Below are 18,685 nucleotides of genomic sequence, written 5' to 3'. Positions count from 1 at the left end.
AGTCCACACACATTCCAACACATATACTTAGTCTTGCATTTAACAATATCTGAAATGCCAGTCCCATCAGCCCCCCCCCCCCCACCCCCCCTCATTGCATGTCTTTTTCCCCTGTGCTCTTTTTTAACTAAACTATGGCTATTTAAACCCCTCCCACCCTGACCCCCTCCCCATCTGCTGCTCAAATAAATTGATCAGCCAATTACTATTCCCTGGCCTTCCCCACCCACCCAAGCCATCCCCGTGCCTATGGAAAGGAATCACCCCCTCTCTGCTGTCCCAAACTGACAGCATTAGGAAGACGCTCCCACCACACCCCCTCAAACCCCAAGCCACCACCTAACCTCACCCGTTATGACCCTAGTACATGTACTATAACCAGTTAAGACAACAAACCCTAAGAACTACTATAAAGCATATTTCATAAACCTTCACAGGTTGTTCCTCACTATTAACCCGGGATGAAAAAGAAAGAAGAATTGCTGCCTTCAAATAGTCTGTCCTTTCTTGACAGCAGACTGACATTCTGATAGACCTTGTTCAGCATCATGTTCGTTAAGAAAAAAGTGTGATCTATTTCTTCCTAACCTTTAGACGATCCGGCTCTTGCAAGAATACTTGTGAACCACACTTTTAAACGGGTCCATCAGTTGGCGCAGCTTACACCGTTGATCCATTGTTTGTTTGCACAAATCAGAGCGCACATATGTTTGCACAAATCAGAGCGCACAAATATAGACAGTACGTCAATTTTCACAGGGGTTGATGGACACGCCTTCAGATATATCGCCTGTCACAACTAAAAATTGCCTAGAAATACCAGAATTGGCGGTGCAAAGTTAGACTGCCCTTGATTAGCCTGTGTGTGTTGCGACCTATGCGCACGCGGGACCTGGGTGTCCATATCCCAGTCTCCTAGGTCAGGAAAGGCTTTCTGAAAAAAGACTAACAATGAAAGCCCGGGGATCTGTGCCTTCCCTCCCTTCCGGGATACCAAAAACCCTAAAGTTCTGACGCCGTTGCCTGTTCTCAAGGTGTTCAGTTTTTGCTTGCATAAGCCCAATTTGAGAGTTTTGTGATTTTGCAAGATTCACTGTATACATATTAGCCTCCTCCACAGCTGCAACCTGCTCCTGTAAATGCTCGACCTCAGAAGAGAGCTGAGTAACCTTAGACGTAACATCCACATTAGACGTAGCTAATTCCTGCTATCGCTGCTCCTCCCCGAGAAGGACTCTGGTAGCCTGTCGGCTAGGGAATTACGGAGTCAGCATACGGTCGGCCGCCTGACTGGGGAGATCTTCGGTGGCACGCACCATTCCTGGCTCATGCTGGTTCTTCGTGGAATAGGTGTTTCTGTGAGGTGCTGGTGGTGGCTGACTATGGCTTCGAAAACCACTAAGCCGCTGAAAGAGCCATAGTCAGCCACCACCAGAACCTCACAGACACACCTATTCCACAAAGAACCAGCAGGAGCCAGGAATGGTGCGTGCCGCCGAAGATCTCCCCAGTCAAGTCTAAGGAGCTGAAGGAGCTGATTACTGGGAGCAGAGACAAGGGAGATACCAAGGAAGTTGCTAAAGACGCTGTTCAAGTGACTAGAGAGAAGCGAGATAAAAAAAAAGAAAGACCTCCTGGTGGGGTCTGATTCCGGTGACAAAACCGGGCAGTTACGGCATGGGGTCCTAAGAAAGAAAGGTTAGGAGACCAGGGCACCCAAAGTTGGAGTGGCTGAAGGGACCAGATTGCGAAGGGCTGTTAAGGGAGAATGTATGATGCGTCAATTGTCAGTAGTAGAGGCATTTGTGGTCTCCAGTGCTACCAGTGCCTGTACCACTTCAACACTAATGCCAGCAAGTGATATGAATAATGTGGCTGAAGTAGCTCCCTCCCCAGACTTAGCCGGGTCAACTGGGGCGCAAGAGCTTTTACAAACCGAAAGCCCTACCGGCTGTATCCTGGTGCCTGATCCTCTCATATTCGAACTGATGCATTCTGGGACAGGTAGTCCCAGTCTCAAGATGATGCCTCAGAGAACTGAAAACTTTGAGGGGGGCATGAATTAAGCATTGAAAATGTCTGTCTGGGTAAAAAGGGGGGAGAGCCCAATGCTCTAACAGCTGCCACAGAAAAAGACAGTGGCAACCCGGAGACTGCACCTGGAATGAAGATAATACAGGCAACCCCGTGGAGGATATAGAAGGAAGAACTGTGGCTGTTAGTGGTCTGCCTACTAACACTGAACAGCAACAATGAACGCAGGCGGGGAGGCAGTACCCCCTCAGGCATCAGGACAGCTGAATATGTCTGTCATATCCTATACAAATGCGGGAGCCGTGGTGTCCCAAGCTGGCAACACATGCACTTCTTCTTCTGGGCAGGAGGATATTGGGGAGATTTCGATGTGGGCGAGTGCCCCCCTGCTCTCCCCAGATGCGGATACATTTTTTCAGTAAATGGAGAAGCGGATACTACGCAGTCTAGCGAAATTGAAACAACACAGGAGAGTATATCAGGAGATGAATCAGGAGAAGAATCCCCAGCCACGCAGAAGAGACATAACAGCCAGGTAGTGACCTCAAGACGGCAGGCTAGGACCAAGGGCAGATCGTCGGACTCACCGAGCAGGCGACTGGAGTGGGACTATTCAGCGTCAACATTGTCTGCCTGTACCACTAATGGCCCTGAGTCGGAGGTTGCAGGTTGGGGTGGATCCAACAGGATGGGAAGCACCCCTCTTGTGCCAACACTGGAACTCAAACAGATGCAGTGGGAGGCTAGGCAGGAAAGCAAGAGGTCACAATTGGTGACTAAGAAACTTCAGGGTACCATAAGGAAAACAAATAAGCTCTGCTCTGATATGTCTGATCGCATCACTCATGTAGAAGAACGAACAGTCGCAAAAATTACAGATCTTTAAGGCTTTCCAAGAGAAACATTCATGCGACATAGATTGGAAGCTCGAGGATTTTGAGAACCGGCAGCGGCGCAACAATGTTCGTCTTCTTGGTCTAGAGGAGAACGTGGAAGGGGGATAATATTCTGCTTTTCGTGGTGAAGTTACTAAAGGGCTCCTTTCCAGATCTGGCCCATTGGAATTGGGAGACAGAAATACAACGAGCACATTGCTTCCCAATGGTGCAGAGAATACAGCCAAATAATCAAGAAAGGCGACCCAGAGCTATACTGATTTTTGCCAGTAATTTTTTGCTTAGGCAGGCAATCGTAGACCGCGCCAGACCTGACTCTAAAACATCGTATGAGGGACATACTTTCTACGCTCAACCAGATTTTTGCCACACAACTGTCGAGCAGAGATGGAGGCTTTGTCAGATGATCAATCCCTTTCAAGCCTTGGATTGTGAAGCCTTTCTGCTCTTTCCCGCTCGCCTTAAGGTTATTTACAGAGGGAAGGTCAGGATGTTTTTCTCTGAGATTAAAGCCCAGGGCTTCCTTACAGAAATTACTGAATCACGTGGGGAAAGGTCCCCGGATAATACAATGGGAAAGGGGGCCACAGAAAAGGAATGATCTTTAATGAAACATTCAAATATACCAATGCGAATCGGCATTAGGAAGGTCTGCCCTTACAATGCCCTTCTTAATACTGAACGGCAAATCCAGTTTGCAATTCGGTAGTAGGTTACCGAATCACGAAAAAGGATTCTTTGAATCCGGCTGTTTGCGACTTCAAAAAAGGTTTGTACATCTAGCCCCTTGTTTTTTAAACCATGTGTTTTATTCCTGCTGCAAAGAAAAGACTAACATGACCTTTCACTTGGTCCTATCCAGGTGAGTGACTAAACATCTCTATCCGGAGCAGGACAGTAGTAGGTACTATGGCGGCCGGTCTGCCTTAAGGAAAGGGTTATTATAGGCACTGCCCACCTCCGGACCCATGTTGCCCTAATCACGAGCAACTAAAATTCATAAAGAAGTTGGATGAAAATCGTAAGTTAAAAATGGTCCCACCCTACATACGCACACCTTAACGTGTGCGCATTCCATAGCATTTCATTCCTGAGGAAAGCTAATGTGATTCAAACCAGCACTCCTATTTGGCTATTGACCCTACACTAGGATGGGAGAGATCACTCATTTCTCACCACAAATCCACTATCATTGTTTTTAACCCTACCCAAGGAATCCACAGTAAAAATATTTTCCCAAAGGGCGGATATCCTGGAGGTAGTTTTAAAATTCACTCACAAATTCACCACGTCACACGAATAAATCCGCTCCTCCGTAATCAGACAACATAGCAAACCTCAGAGGCATTCAGTGTCGTAAGTGGGAACCCAATGATGAAGCATGACACCAACTAGTTTGGTGGGTGAGGGTTCTTCCTGGCTTCTCCTGATCTCGTTAAAGCCAGCAGTACAACTAAAAATCATGCCCTCCTCTTTTCAGGTTCCGCTTTGTTGGCGGAACACATATAGGAGGAAATGTAAAAATTTAAGAACAAGGCAAAGATTTTGAAGACTGTTGACCTTGAAGAATGAAAAAAGTTCTTCGAACAGCAGTTCAGGGCAAACATAGGAGGTATTATCAATTTACAGGGTTCATTCGCCTTGCTAGCCTTTTCAACCTCAGCAACAACAATGCTCACAAGTTCAGAAATACACCTACCAGAGAAGGTCATCAAAATCCTCATTAACAAAGCCTCTCACCCACAGAGGAAGCACTCCTGCTAATAGACAGTCATTATCTTTTACCCTGTCTGTTTCCCACTTCAGTGGAGAGAGCAGCATCCTTGCATCTAGCAGAGTTGTCTTCAATTTCAAGAAAAAAATGGGTGGTAAATATTGTAGCTCATGGACAATTTCTATGTTTCAAGACAGTTCCACTGCATTGAAGCACCAGATACCCATCCTCAAAAAAGAAACATCAATCCTATAAAAAAAAGAGGTGATTGAGACAATTTCTCTGGCTCAACATGGCTCAGGTGTTTACTCCAAGTATTTCCTGGAGCAGAAAAAGGGCCCAAAAGAAGGATACAGACCTATATTAGTCCTAGGGTTCACAAGCAAATTCATCAAGAAGAAAAAAGTTTGATGTTTGCCTTACATCTGGTTTATCCATGTCTGCAGCACATATGCATATTTCCACTTTCCAATAGCAAAGCCCCACAGATAACGTCTCAGATTTATAATAGGAAACAACCATTGTCAGTACACAGTCTTATCCCTGCACATTCTCAAAATATATGGCAGTAGTAGCCGCCCACCTATGATAGGACATTTTTATCTACCATTACCTGGACAACTAGTTTTTAAAGCTGATATGAAAAAGTGAAGGAAGATTTTGTGACCACTCTAAAACTGCTTCTCAGTGTAGGTCTTTAGACCCACCTTCAAAAACCGATCTTCAGACAGACTGTTGCCGAGGCTGTCTTGTTTGGAGTCAGTGCTTGACAAAAAGAAAAGTGTTTTTTTCTGATTGAGTATAATTTATCTAAGAAAATGTCACTTGATGGAGAAAACCTCCAACCCAAGAGGGCGGCAGCGAGTAGTCTATATTCTAGGCTCACAGGAGACCCATGCAGCAATGCCTAAAGTCTGAAGAACAACAATTGGGATCACTGTAGCAAAACAAACCTGAGCTTGGTGGTGCAAGATGCTCATGGTAGTATTTTGTTTTTTTGTAAAGAGCTCCAATCACAAGCATAGTGACGAATGCTTCCCTTTCAGGATTGGGAGGTTATTTACAGTACTTGATGGTACATGCAGCAGTGGGCACTCAAAGGAACTTTATAATATAAATAATATCTGGAACACTGAGCACTCCAACTGGCTCTCAAAGTCCTAAACGACATCTTTGAAGAATAGGGAACTCCTTCTATGGAGAACCTCACAATGGCAAAAAAAAAAAAAAAATATGGAGAGACTTCATGTCCAGGCGCAAAAACTGGGGCATATAGGGAAGGCCATTTTCTTCAGGTGATTGAGGCCTTTGCTTTACAGTCGATTTCCTGTACTTCTGAAACTGCATAGATATCTAACAAAAATTATGATAGCACCAGATTGGCTGAGGCAGTGTTGGTATCCTGATGCCTTCCAAATGTCCATGGAAACACACAGGCGACTCCTGTACCATCCAGATCTGTTGACAAGCTTCAGGAGAAAATACTATACTCAGTTTTAACATAATTGATTTTGGCTGCATGGCTCCTTGAAGTCAAATAGTATGGACATTTGGATCTTCCACTGTCCTGTACAGAAATATTGATGCTTAAGATCACTTCAGAAAATTATGTTAATATATGAAATTGAAAATATTCTGGTTTTGGTGCCATGAAAAAAGGGCACAATCCAGTCACCTGTCAGAAGGAATATTTTCCTTCTTGCTTAATTTAGCCGAAGCCAAGCAATGACCTGCATCAAGAAAGGTTCATCTGGCCCTCATTATATTCTACAGAAAATCTCCAAAACCTCAATAATTTTTAAAATTTCCAGTCTTTAAAGACATTCTGGAAGGACATAGTGTTCCCTCCAGGTAGATAATTTCTCCACCATTGGAGTTGAACCTGTCAAAATTGATGGACTCTCCTTTTGGGTCAGTACAAAAGGCTACTCTGCGGCATCCCTCCTGGAACACAGTTTTCCTAGAAGCCAGCACCTCTGCTGTAAAAGTGAGTGAATTGCAAGCTTTATTGGCAATAGAACGCTACATTTGTTTCCACTTTCATCGGGTGGAAAGAACTCATCCTAAAATTCTTCCAAAATTCGGTTCTCACTTTCATCTTAACCAAAGAATGAATCTGCCTACATTCTTTCCTATTCCTTTCTCAGCTGCAGAACATATCCTCCATTCATTAGACAGTAGAAGAGTCAAATTATTGCTTAATGAATAGTGTCCTGGATTACATTATGCTGCCGGCTAATAAACAAACCACTGCCAGGAAAGCCTAAGGCCCTCTCTTCCAGAGAAAATGGATCAATGAGAGGTTGGATTTGGCACACATTCATGAGGCGTTATTATGTAGGTTCAGACTCTCAAGCAGATTCTAAGATGAACAAGAACTCGTGAGATATCTATTAAAAGGGAATCTCTTTGTTTCAAATTGCTTTCTGTACATGTAAAGCTTATTTCTATTTTTTCTGCTTCCCAACAGCCGCCTTTGGGTTGATTTAAAAAAATTAAATATTAGCTTGCTACTCTATTTTATTACTATGTTTATCCTTTGATACAGAAGAAAAGGTTACTTGTTGTGCTATTCGTGAATCTTTGTTGAAATCCTAAACTACCCACCTGGCTCCCTGGCTGTCAATGGTTGGGCATTGTAAATCAGAGACAAAATTATCTCTTTCACTGATGTTACCATAAACAAAAACTGGATCTGTGAGGCAGCTGCAAGCGGAGTGCATCCTTCTTGGGGGAATATGTAATAAAGTGCCTCTTTTAGACCTGGTCGCCCCCACGTTTTGCTGGTACTAACTTTTAATTGGTTCCTGCAAGTTAGCCCCAGTGCCAATGCTCATTCCCTAAAAACTATACAGGTGCTCAATTGAAACCCAGTTGACAAGGACTTTAGCACCCTTGTAAGTCCGTGGTAAATGGTGCCCCTGGTACCCATGTCATGGGTACCAAAGAGGGTCGCCAAGGGCTGCAGCATGTATTGTGCGACCCAAAGGTAGCCACACTGAAATTACACACAGGCTGCCATTGCAGTATACGTGAGATGGTGCAAACCATTCTGAAAACACAACATTGCCCATTTCCTCTGTGCAGTGCCCAAGTACACTGCCCCTGTGATGACTCATTTCATTACTAAGCGTTGCAATTGTGCAGCAAGCCATCTTTGAGGACATGTACTAGGCACTGGTCATTACGAGTTACCCAGGTACATGATGGCTATATGGAACATAATGGTGTTTGGTATCAAACACCTTGTCTTGATAAACCTGTACTGATGCCAGTATCAGATTTGTTATGACCTGTACCCAGAGGGCACCCTAGAGGGGACCCAGTAAGCCTACTAGTCACTTTGTGTGTTGGTTGACTGGTATCTTCCAGCCTGCCACCACAGACGGGTTTCAGCAGAAGATGTTATCTCCTCCAGCAGGGTGGCTATTGATTTAGCATATCAAGGCCAGAGGCTTCAAAGCCTCTGCTGTCTTTGATATGAGAACCCAGCTTCCTCCTAGGCCTGGGGAATGCCACCCCTGGGCCCCCTGCGGCACCGGAGCAGGTGGGAATTTTGATATTCAGAAGAGGTGTTGCACTTGCAGGAAAGGACCCCCCCCCTAAGGTGGGCCACCTGAAGTGGTTAAGTGGATAGTCCGAGAAGTGTTTCACCATCTTGCTTTTGGTGAAATTAGAGAATTCTGGGTCAGGGTTATGACCACTACTCACAGGAAGGGGTCATTTAGGGGAGTAGTCGCCCCAGGGGTCGGTTGCTCGTTGACTTCCACCTTGTATTCCCCCAGCTCCCCCTACATTGAGTATTTAGGATCACCCCAAAACCAGGCGGATATATTTCACTACCTGGGAACAAAAGAAGGACAAATAAGAGCCAAACCTGCGAGAACTTAGGACTTGCGCCAAACTTGGTGCCAAACCCTACATGATTGCTTGTGCCTTTACAATTGCAAAGGCCTGGCTCGTCCTGCAGCTGTGCATCTTACCCAACATTTGGAGGACTGCACAGCAGTTTCACAACTATCTAGCATCTCCATTGGGTGGAGGAGCCATCCCCCTGCATCTGCAGGCACAAACCACATCTGCCTGGTACACAGTGTTGCTGGCCATCGGGCCCACCGAGGGAGCATCACATCAGGGAAAGGTCTTCACGGCTCTGGGAGGTCAGCCATGTCTCTTTGCTGAGTTTCAAGATGCTAGACCCTTCAGGAGCTCCCCTGCACTGAAATCCTGAGTACCGAAGCACCTGTACCGAAATCCTGAGTACCGAAGCACCTGCACCAGCCAAACCTTGTTTATATCCAGCCCGGACACCTCCGCCATGGAAAATCTTCCTGCACGAAGAAGGATTTCGGGACCGATGACATTCACAACCAGAATGGCACTGCTGTCTTGTTTTTCTTGCCTCAGAAGAACGAACTGGGTACCGTCAGTGCCTCGACCTCCAGTGGCCAGTCTGCTAAGACCTTATGCCCCTGAGCTCCACAGCAGGGCCTGTGACTCCCGACTCTGTCCCCTGGAACTAGTGGTCCACACAACCTGAGGCCCCCTTTGGGTACTATTTTTGATATTAACTCGTAAAATCAATATATCTGAATGTATGAAAGTTACTCTAAAGAACTTGGTGTCTAAATGTATATAAGAATGTGTGATATGTTTATAAATTGGTCTCTGATTCCTTTTTCAGTGTGCGCATCATTTATTGATTCTATGTGTGTAAAAAATGCTTCACACTCCCCTCTGATAAGCCTAAACTGCTCAACCACACTACTGCAAATAGGGCACTTGTGATTGTTAAAATAAGCCCTGTAAACCATATAAGTGTTGTGTGGACTTTTTTGTTGTTGTTTCCTTACATTGGCACTACTACATAAAAAGTCAGCTTGCTACAGAAGCTTCGAGAATCTTAGAGATAGGACGCTTTGTCTCATCTTTCAATTATGGCCTGATAGGCTGTATTTTTTCATTTTTTTCCCACACTTTCCCACATTTTCTTGCATAGCAGTTTTGCAATGGCAACAATGCAATGCAAAAAGAGAGATATACTAATACCTTGTGTGGCATTTCAATTGGCAATTTATCCATGACAAATTCTCCTGGTCCCATGCATTCAGTGTGAAATTATCTATTTCGTATGCATTCATTGTAGATTCTTATGATGCAGGACTACAAATAGGTAACTTTTCGTTTCTCTAAAGTCAGATTATCACTGCATTCTTTAAATACTTCTGCTCTCTTGGCACTCTATTGTCACATCCTTTGGGAGATGTTGTGTGAACCTTTGCCATTGTCCGAGGACCTGCATGCATCCTGAACAGTCTGTGAAAAGGATAGCCAGGATGTGGCAATGCAGATTCGACCCTGTAGCTTGCATTCAAGGACTCCGCAGATGTGGATACTAGTTCTATTAACCAACACACCTGGTGGTGCATAATATGTTTTTTGGAGACACGCTGTATCCTTCTTTGAAGGCTAGGACATGGAGGACTGCCCTTTTGGCAACAAAGCAGACTATGCACTCAGTGGTTCCATCCTTCTCAATGTGTTGGTTCCACCTGCAGTATCAGAGGTTTATGGACTATTGTAGGGGCCGCTCACTAGAGGTGCAATAAAGATCGTGCCCAAGGTAGAATGTGGGCTTGATTGTTACTTCTGTTTCCTCTTTGTCACTAACAAGGTTGGAGACCTTTGGCTGATTTTAGACCTCAAAGGTTTTACTGGTTGGTTGAAAGCTTTATTTCGATATGCAATTATATCTTGAAAGCATTACATGCATATAAAAGCTGCAGATCGACAATACAAATGTGTCAAAGATTAAGAACAAGTAAAAATGCCATTTATACATGCAATAAATTAACTAAAACTGGATTAAATAGAGATACAGTCTATTTCTGCGAATCAACCATGACCATTTAAAAAATTTGGAGACACCACAAACTATGGGAGGGGAAGTGTCAGTTAACAAAATGCGTAGCACCACCAAGTGTTGGCGTGTCCCTAAGCGTCTGAATAGGGGTTTAAGCCAGCACCGCCTTGGACGAGTATAGTCCGGGCACTCAAAGAGGATATGCGCCACCGTCTCAGGCCTTGTAGGGCAGAGGGCACAAAAGGGCGATAACTGCACTGGCGATTTCCATCTCGATAGAGTGCCTACTCTAAACTTAAAGTAAAGAGCCCTATCAACTAGCATGGTGATCAAATCCAGATAAGGTTCATAGGCCACCACGTCCTTAATTCTTAGAAATGCTGCGGTCGAATTGCAGTGGCGGATTTTAGACCTCAGAGGTTTTACATCTTTCCTTGAATGGAAAAGTTCAAAATGATGGCTCACTCAAATCCTGCAGGCCTTGGAGCTTGAGGCTTGGATGATGTCCCTGGATTTCGATGACACATACTTTTATATATGGATCCTGCAGTTCTACTGGACTTATTTGTGTTTGGTGTGGAATCCACTCACTTTCAGTTGATTGTTTTATCATTTCGTCTTACATTCCCCCTTGGGACTTTACAAAATTCATGTTGGTTGTGGCCCATATCCCCAGGTTGGCTATACATGTGCTTCTGTACCTTGACGACTATTTGTTGAAGATGAGCTTTCTGCAACAAGCAGTGTGATGTGGGTCTTCAAGTTTTCTTTCTGGAGGCGTTGAGGCTGTAGTGCTGGATAGCACTCCATGAATTTATTGCTAAGACTGAATCAGCGAATCGAGTGGCAGGGTCCCTCAACATCAGGCAGAGTAACTTAGCAGGTATTGTCTTGCTATCCACAAGCAGGCTTCCGCACCTGGAGGTGACTCAAGAAATCTGTACACATTGGGGGTGTATGTGGAGAACATTTCCACTACCTGTGTGCATTTCCAACTCTATCTCTAATCCTATGCGTCCTGAAGAAAGGTAGTGTGAACTGAGCACCGGTTATTGTTGTGGCAGCACATCACTATCCTTAGAGCAGTATAAAATAAGTAAAAACAGCCCGAACTCTAAACCGCACCTGTTGCCACAATGTATGTATCTGAACCAAATGAACAAGTTCCTAGGCATGAACAAAACAAGAAATATTGTATTTTAAATTCATACTTCATTAAGCACTGTAGTAAAAAAAACACCTCAAATAATTTTCATCAACTCTTCAAATGTTGAGATGAAAAATATTTTCACTTGTTCCTGAATACAAAGAATCACACAATGTTGTAACCGTGGTTACAATTCTAGTGACCATAGAGATGTTGGTGGAGATGCTCCATAGATGGTTTAAGATGACGTGTTTCGTCCCTGCTTGGGACTTTTTCAAGGCTGTATCCAAAGGTAATGTATGAAAAAGTAGAGTTGTAAACACAAGATTCCAAGTCTTCTTAAAATCTAACAGGATCATACAAACCAATTTTGAGACATTTTCGAGGAAGTGAAGAAGCTGAGCCTAAAAATACATATACGTTTTTTCCATCCAATAGCACATGTATACATATATTTTATTCCTTTCATGATATTAAACTCGTACAAATCAGTCCGAAGAGGGGCTGCCAGTTTTCATAGGTCAAGAATAATGAGTTTAATGGGCAGCCATCCAGATATAGAGACCTTTAAAAGCCTTAGAATTTCTTAACTAGAATGACGCCCGTGTGTTCCGACCTTGTTGCCAGGAAGTTGAGAACTCTGAACTACACCTTCAGTCATGGTGTTTGAGTGGAGCCAATTGACCTTCTGGCAGCAGAAGTAATAGATGTCATTCTGGCTGCCCTCTTAATTCCACCAAGTCCTTTTATTCAGGCCATTGAGCTCAAATTTTGGTTTGAGCAAATGCATGTTAACTCCCTTCAAGTGAAATGTTCTGATGGTCTTTTGTTTGCGTTGTCATTAGCCTGGCAAGACTTTGCTATGGGCACAGTTAAAAGTTCAAACCTCCCCTTTCTTCATTTGATCACCCCTTGTTACTCCAATCTCTTGCTTTTATGCCTTTCATACCAGGGCTTTCATTTGTATCCGCCCACTCCCATTTTCCGTCTGTAGGGACCCCTAAATGTGATCTTGAATTTACAGAAGTATACACCTTTCGAGTTGGTACATAGCTGTACTCCGTTCTTAATTTGAATGCTTATGACATTCATCGTTAATGCTGACTTTTTTAAAATCCCATTGTTCATGACAAGCTGAGCTCGTCATGAGTGCATGGAGGTGTACATCATGACGAGCTCAGCTCGTCATGAGCGTCCAAGGAGTTAAAGAAAGAGTGCTGGTACCCAAAGATATACTCTGAATCCCACAGCTGGTGCAATTATCGTCTGCACTCCAAATACCTAGGCTGGTGATCTTAAACCCCCTTCATGCCTCTTTACTCCACTACCAGACACCCCCTGTCCATTCATCACACTCTTGCAGGTTCATGCTTTCTTCCTGTGTGACGGTTTTCGTGTATTTCACCGCTCTGTCTTTCCTCTTTGTTTCTTTTTCCTACTCGTGTTCTCTGTAATTATCTGATGCAGAAAAGTTCAGATCTCCAAAAAATAAGTGCCTTTGGCCCCCAGCGGCAACCACCGGTTGAAAGTTAGCACTAGCTGCACGTTGTGACTTCTTTGAAAATGTGTTTCCCCTTGCAGTCACTTCAGTGTATTGTATGAGTGAGCATAGGGTCTTGTCGATTTAACTTCTGTATATTACCTAAATTTCTATCTAGCTGGTATTTGTGACACATGCATCATTTTATCTGAAAGTGTTGTCACGTTTCCATGTGAGCCAACCATTACAGTTCCCTCATTGTTCTCCCTACCACATCCATATGAGGATGAGAAGGGGTCTGATAGACCCATGCCATGTTCTTACCTCCTATATTGATAAGAAAGGGAATACCATGTTGATAATCATCTGTTTGTTAGCTTTGCCTGTGTGGAGAAAGAGGCGTTCAATACTGCTATAGATTGTCATCTGCATCAAATATTGTTGTATTTGGCAAAAAAAAGAGCCACCCTGAGGACCTCTGAGGTCATTCGACTAGATCGAAGGCAGCAAGTACAGCCTGCTCAGGCTATGTCATTCCAAGACATCTGCCAAGCCATAATGTAAGCTTCTGTCATATTTTCACCAGGCACCACTGTATCGATTCTCAATTGTGCATTTATACGTTTTCAGTCCTGCAGGAGTTCCTGGCCTAATACCACTTCTCAGACCCACCCCCTTGAATGGGCTTTGCTTTGGTATTGATTTTTAAGATGTTGAATCTGCAACTAGACAGACCCTCCAGCATTTCGCGATTCACTAAATAATCGCTAAATCGGCTGAAAAGCGCGTTAGCCGTAATATTTACTATTTCGGCCCCAAAAACAGGTCTTCCAGCAGGCATAAAAAAATGATGGCATTTAATTGGCTGTACATGCATACGTCACGACGTGAACTGTACAGCCATAATAGCTGGAAACAGGAGCGCGCCCGTCTCTGAATTACAAAAAAGGGACTGTTTACAAGGGGTCAAAAGCTACATGATATTTCACTTTGTAAGGGTACAGCCTCCGAAAACCCAGTTTAGATTCTGGTCACAACGAATCAATTAACGAAGATAGACTGCACAGCCATGGTGATCAGGGCTGAAATGGGCTTGGAACAGAAGTTAAGCATGGCGGGCTTCTCATAGATTGTTCAGAGGCTGTGAGCACCAATCTTCTAAAGGACAGAAGGTTGAACTATTAACGAAGTGGTGAAAGTTGGGATTGTTCTTTGTCGAGACCAATTACTGAGTGCCTGCGTGATACTTGGGAGTGTTTGACGGCACAAAAGGAGAATGTGGCTGTTCTCAGACGTAGCTGGAAAATCAAGATACATTGATGTGCTGTAAGAGGTGGACAGGACATGGCTTACACAACAGTGCGCACTCCATGGCACTGCACTCACCCCAGAGTGCAGGCAGCAAACCAACAGCAGAGCCTCAGGCACTGCATGGAAGAGTACAGGCAGCAGGCAAACAGCACACTTTATGGCACTGCACATACAGGCTGCAGACCAGTAGCAAAGAAAATGGCACTGCACATATGAGGGCAGGCTGGAAACCGATAGCCCACTCCATGGCACTGCATATACGAGGGCAGGCTGAAGACCAACAGCACTGCCTCAGGCACTGCATAGAACAGGACAACCTGCAGGCAAATAGCACACTTTATGCCACTGCACATATGAGGGCAGGCGGCAGACCAATAGTACAGCCTGTGGCACAGCACATATGTGGACAGGCAGCAGATAAACAATGCACTTCGTGGCACTGCAAATATGAGGACTGGCTGCAGACCAATTGCAAAGAAAATTACACTGTGCCTACGAGGGCAGACTGGAAACCGTTAGCTGAATCCATGGTACTGCACATACGAAGGACAGGCTGCAGACCAATAGTACAGCCCAAGGCACAGCACACATGCGGACAGGCTGCAGACAAAAAGCACTGTTCATGGCGCAGCACATACGAGGACAGGCTGCAGACCAGTAGCACAGACCATGGCACTGCATATGCAAGGGCACGCTACAGATAAGATATTACAATTTGTACTTTTTTTTTGTAGGCAGCATATTTCTCTTGTCTATTGTGTAATTTTAATTGAGCCGCATCCAGGAGTTTATAACTTGGCACAATTGGGTTGTAGTTGAAGGCAGTGCGAGTTCCTCTCAGTGGGGCAGTTTGGTGTGCAGTGGGGGAGAGGATGTGACACCATGGTCTGAGCTGCTGAATTTGGAACCGGGCAACCTGGTTCTGAAGGATGATTATTGCAAGCGGCCTGTCCTGCCAGCACTACTTATAAAAGGGAGGCAGTGCACGCGACACAAGAGGAGGCTGTATCTCTGCACCCAGGGAGCGAAGGGGGGCTGTGTGACTGAAACCAGGGAGCAAAGGGGGGCTGTGTGATTGAAACCAGAGAGAGAAAGGGGCTGCATGTCTTGAACCAGAAAGTGAAGGGAGTATCCATTAGAAGAATAACTTGCCTTCTGTACTACTCTTTCTGGTAGATAGTCTGTTTACATACAGATTCTTCACTGCTGGCCAACCTTTCTGTTCAATGGAGTGGACTTTCTCTGAGTTATTTTTCCAAGTTAGATGCACTTGTTACCTGCACTCATTTCAATCTCATCGACCACGCTCTGTACTGGAGAGTGTACATAAAACGGGACATTTAACATCCGCTCCCTAAAGGTGTCGTCCCAGCGAAGGTTAGCTACTTTAAGAGTTTTCTGTATCCAGTATGGTGTTTGGGAAGATTCTTTAACAGAGTACTCGGCCAGAAAGAGTTTTAACAAATGAAAGTTATCTATTCTTCTTGCTTTAACTAGTATAATTTCCTCTTTGTTCTAATGGTTTACCCCTTTTTGACCCATATAGTTTTGTAGTTGTATTAATATAGCGCTTCAATGAAGTAAAATGTTCCTGGGTGTGAATAGATGCTTTAGTATACTTAAAATTCTCAAAATAGCCCTAGTCACAACCCATTAACATATACTGGGAGCATAAGTCTTATTTTGTACATGTGTTTCCGTTTTGACATAGTTAACAGCATCTGAGCCCATATGGGGTCCCACGATGAATGATTGTTTCTTTTTATGGAGCTATTTTACTTGAGAAGATGCCATTTTGTAAGTGCATATTCTTATGAATATATCCCTGAAATGATCAAAACCTGGGTGCAAACGGGATGTATCTAAAACAGGGGTCTCCAAACCGGTCCTGGAGGGCCGGATCCTTGCCAGATTTTTTGGATATCCTCATTGAGATACATGTAGTAATTTTAAAAATCTGGCATGGATCCGGCCCTCCAGGACCGGTTTGGAGACCCCTGATCTAAAACATTGGTCCTATTGACTAATTTCGCAGTAGTTTAGCAATATTGGAGCCAACCTCCTAATGCATGATTGATAATTGCTTCATGTGTAACTGAACATTCAAACTGGTCTTATAATAATCAATCAGTCATCTTATCAGACACTTTAACATTTTTCTTCCTAACCAGGACTCTGACAAAGACGCACGACATAGAAAGCATGAGGATGACTACTGCAGAGAGAAGCGAAGAAGCGAAAAGAAAGACCGCCATGAAAGCCGCAGTCGCAGCCGTTCTCGGGAGCGTGACAATCACTACAGTTCCAGCAAATCAAAGGATAAACACAGAGATGAGCCTCGTGACAGAGATCGTGACAAAAAAAGGGATAGGAGTCCAAAGAAGTCAAAGGACAAAGAACGATTGAAGTATTAAAGGAGGAAGAAACCAGCAAATAGGGTGGGCCCTGGAGTGTGAAGGAAATTTAGGGCCTTATTGGCAGACAGGATAGTCTATCCAATGTGGCAGATATCCCATGTGCAATATTACAAGTGCCACAGGCTGTAATGAATTTGTAATATGGCAGACTGGGCATTCGCCACATTTGTGACGGATTAACCTGTCTCCCAAACTCTAAATAAGGCCCCAAATCTCCATCATACTTCATAATTTCCACTAGGGGACAAAAGAGGGCAGGGCAGACAATATAGTGTGTACACGTTACTTGCTAATGTCTCTAAAAGTGGTTACATTTAAAAAATGTTTTCTGCTAAGCTTTTTTGTCTTTTAGTTGTGTTAGGGCCAATGGAAGAGCTAAAAAACTTTTCTTATTTTATTGGAAATACAAGATAGGACACAGATTATAATGAGCAGCTGGCCACATCTAATTTCATCTAACATGATTTGCGAAGTCTATACTTAGTCAATACAGTAAGAACAGACTAGAATATCAGGTGGCTGAATCATAGCGATTATGCAAGGATCCAAATACCCTTTGGCATCTAAAATAATTCAGTATGAACTGAGTGTGTACTAAGCAAACTGTTAAATATGATTTTTTCCTGTGATTGAATAATATACAAATAAATGTTTTTACATTTCACCTGAGTTAGGCAAAGTGTTGCTTTTATCCAAATATGCCAAGAACTGAAAAATTTATTTATTTGTAGTACTATCAATCAATCCGAGTACTTGTAAAGCGCGCTACTTACCCATGAGGGTCCTAAGGCGCTGAGGGGAGGGGGGGTTGCTGCTACTGCTCGAAGAGCCAGATCTTGAGGAGTCTTCTGAAGGCGAGTAGGTCTTGGGTCTGCTGTATGTGGGTAGGGAGGGTGTTCCCCAGATCTTGAGGAGTCTTCTGAAGGCGAGTAGGTCTTGGGTCTGCTGTATGTGGGTAGGGAGGGTGTTCCAGGTCTTGGCGGCAAGGTAGGAAAAGGATCTGCTGCCGGAGGTCGTTTGTTGGATGCGGGGGAAAACGGCGAGGGCGAGGCTGGCCGAGCAGAACTGGCGGGTGGGGGTGTGGAAGCTGAGTCTGCTGTACAAAAGGGGGTGGTGATGGATGGAGCATCTGAACCAATCAAACACTCACACCCAGTCAACAGATCTGGGTTTAATCCATCACCGTTCTTTAGCCCACTCTGCCACCCCGGTTCAGACATGGCCATATGCAAATCAGTCTGACCATGTGCCTCATGGGAACAGTCCAGCCCGAACTGCCAAGCCATGTCTTCCCTGGACCGGAAACAAGCTTCCGAGGACCGGTTTCTGGCATTACAGCCGTCTTCAGCCCGGCTTGCTTGAATCCAGTGGCAAAGTGAGCAAGGGACTCACGTCTGAGCATACCCTGCCAACTTATAGCGAACAAAGCGGTATCGCTTTGTTCGCCCTAAGTTGGCAGGGTATGCTCAGACGTGAGTCCCTTGCTCACTTGGCCACTGGATTCAACATAGCCTGGCTGAGGATTGTGAATCCGAAACCGGTCCCAGGATGCTTGTTTTCGGTCCAGGGAAGACCTGGCTTGGCAGTTCGGGCTGGACAGGATGCTTGTTTCCGGTCCAGGGAAGACATGGCTTGGCAGTTCAGGCTGGACTGTTCCCATGAGGCACAGGTTCAGACTGATTTGCATATGGCCATGTCTGAACTGGGGTGGCTGAGTGAGCTAAAGAATAACCCCAGATCTGTTGACTGGGGGTGAGTGTTTGATTTGCTCAAACACTCAGTCCATCATCTCCTTTTGTGAAGTTGCTTTTGAGGTAGGCTGG

General features: G+C 44.5%; 1 protein-coding gene across 1 annotated transcript in view; it reads left to right on the top strand.

Moving 5' to 3' along the window:
- PPIL4 (peptidylprolyl isomerase like 4) overlaps positions 1–17,531 on the top strand; it is a 280,677-nt gene extending 263,146 nt beyond the window's left edge. Inside the window, exon 13 of the mRNA XM_086927292.1 lies at positions 16,617–17,531. Within this exon, the coding sequence (XP_086783418.1) occupies positions 16,617–16,859 (243 nt within the window). The 3' untranslated portion in view covers positions 16,860–17,531. The remainder of the gene's footprint in view (positions 1–16,616) is intronic.
- Positions 17,532–18,685: the final 1,154 nt, after the last annotated feature.

Source organism: Lissotriton vulgaris, chromosome 6, assembly GCF_964263255.1.
Source record: "Lissotriton vulgaris chromosome 6, aLisVul1.2, whole genome shotgun sequence".
Classification (NCBI taxonomy): domain Eukaryota; kingdom Metazoa; phylum Chordata; class Amphibia; order Caudata; family Salamandridae; genus Lissotriton; species Lissotriton vulgaris.
This window is presented reverse-complemented; position numbering and strand designations above follow the sequence as displayed.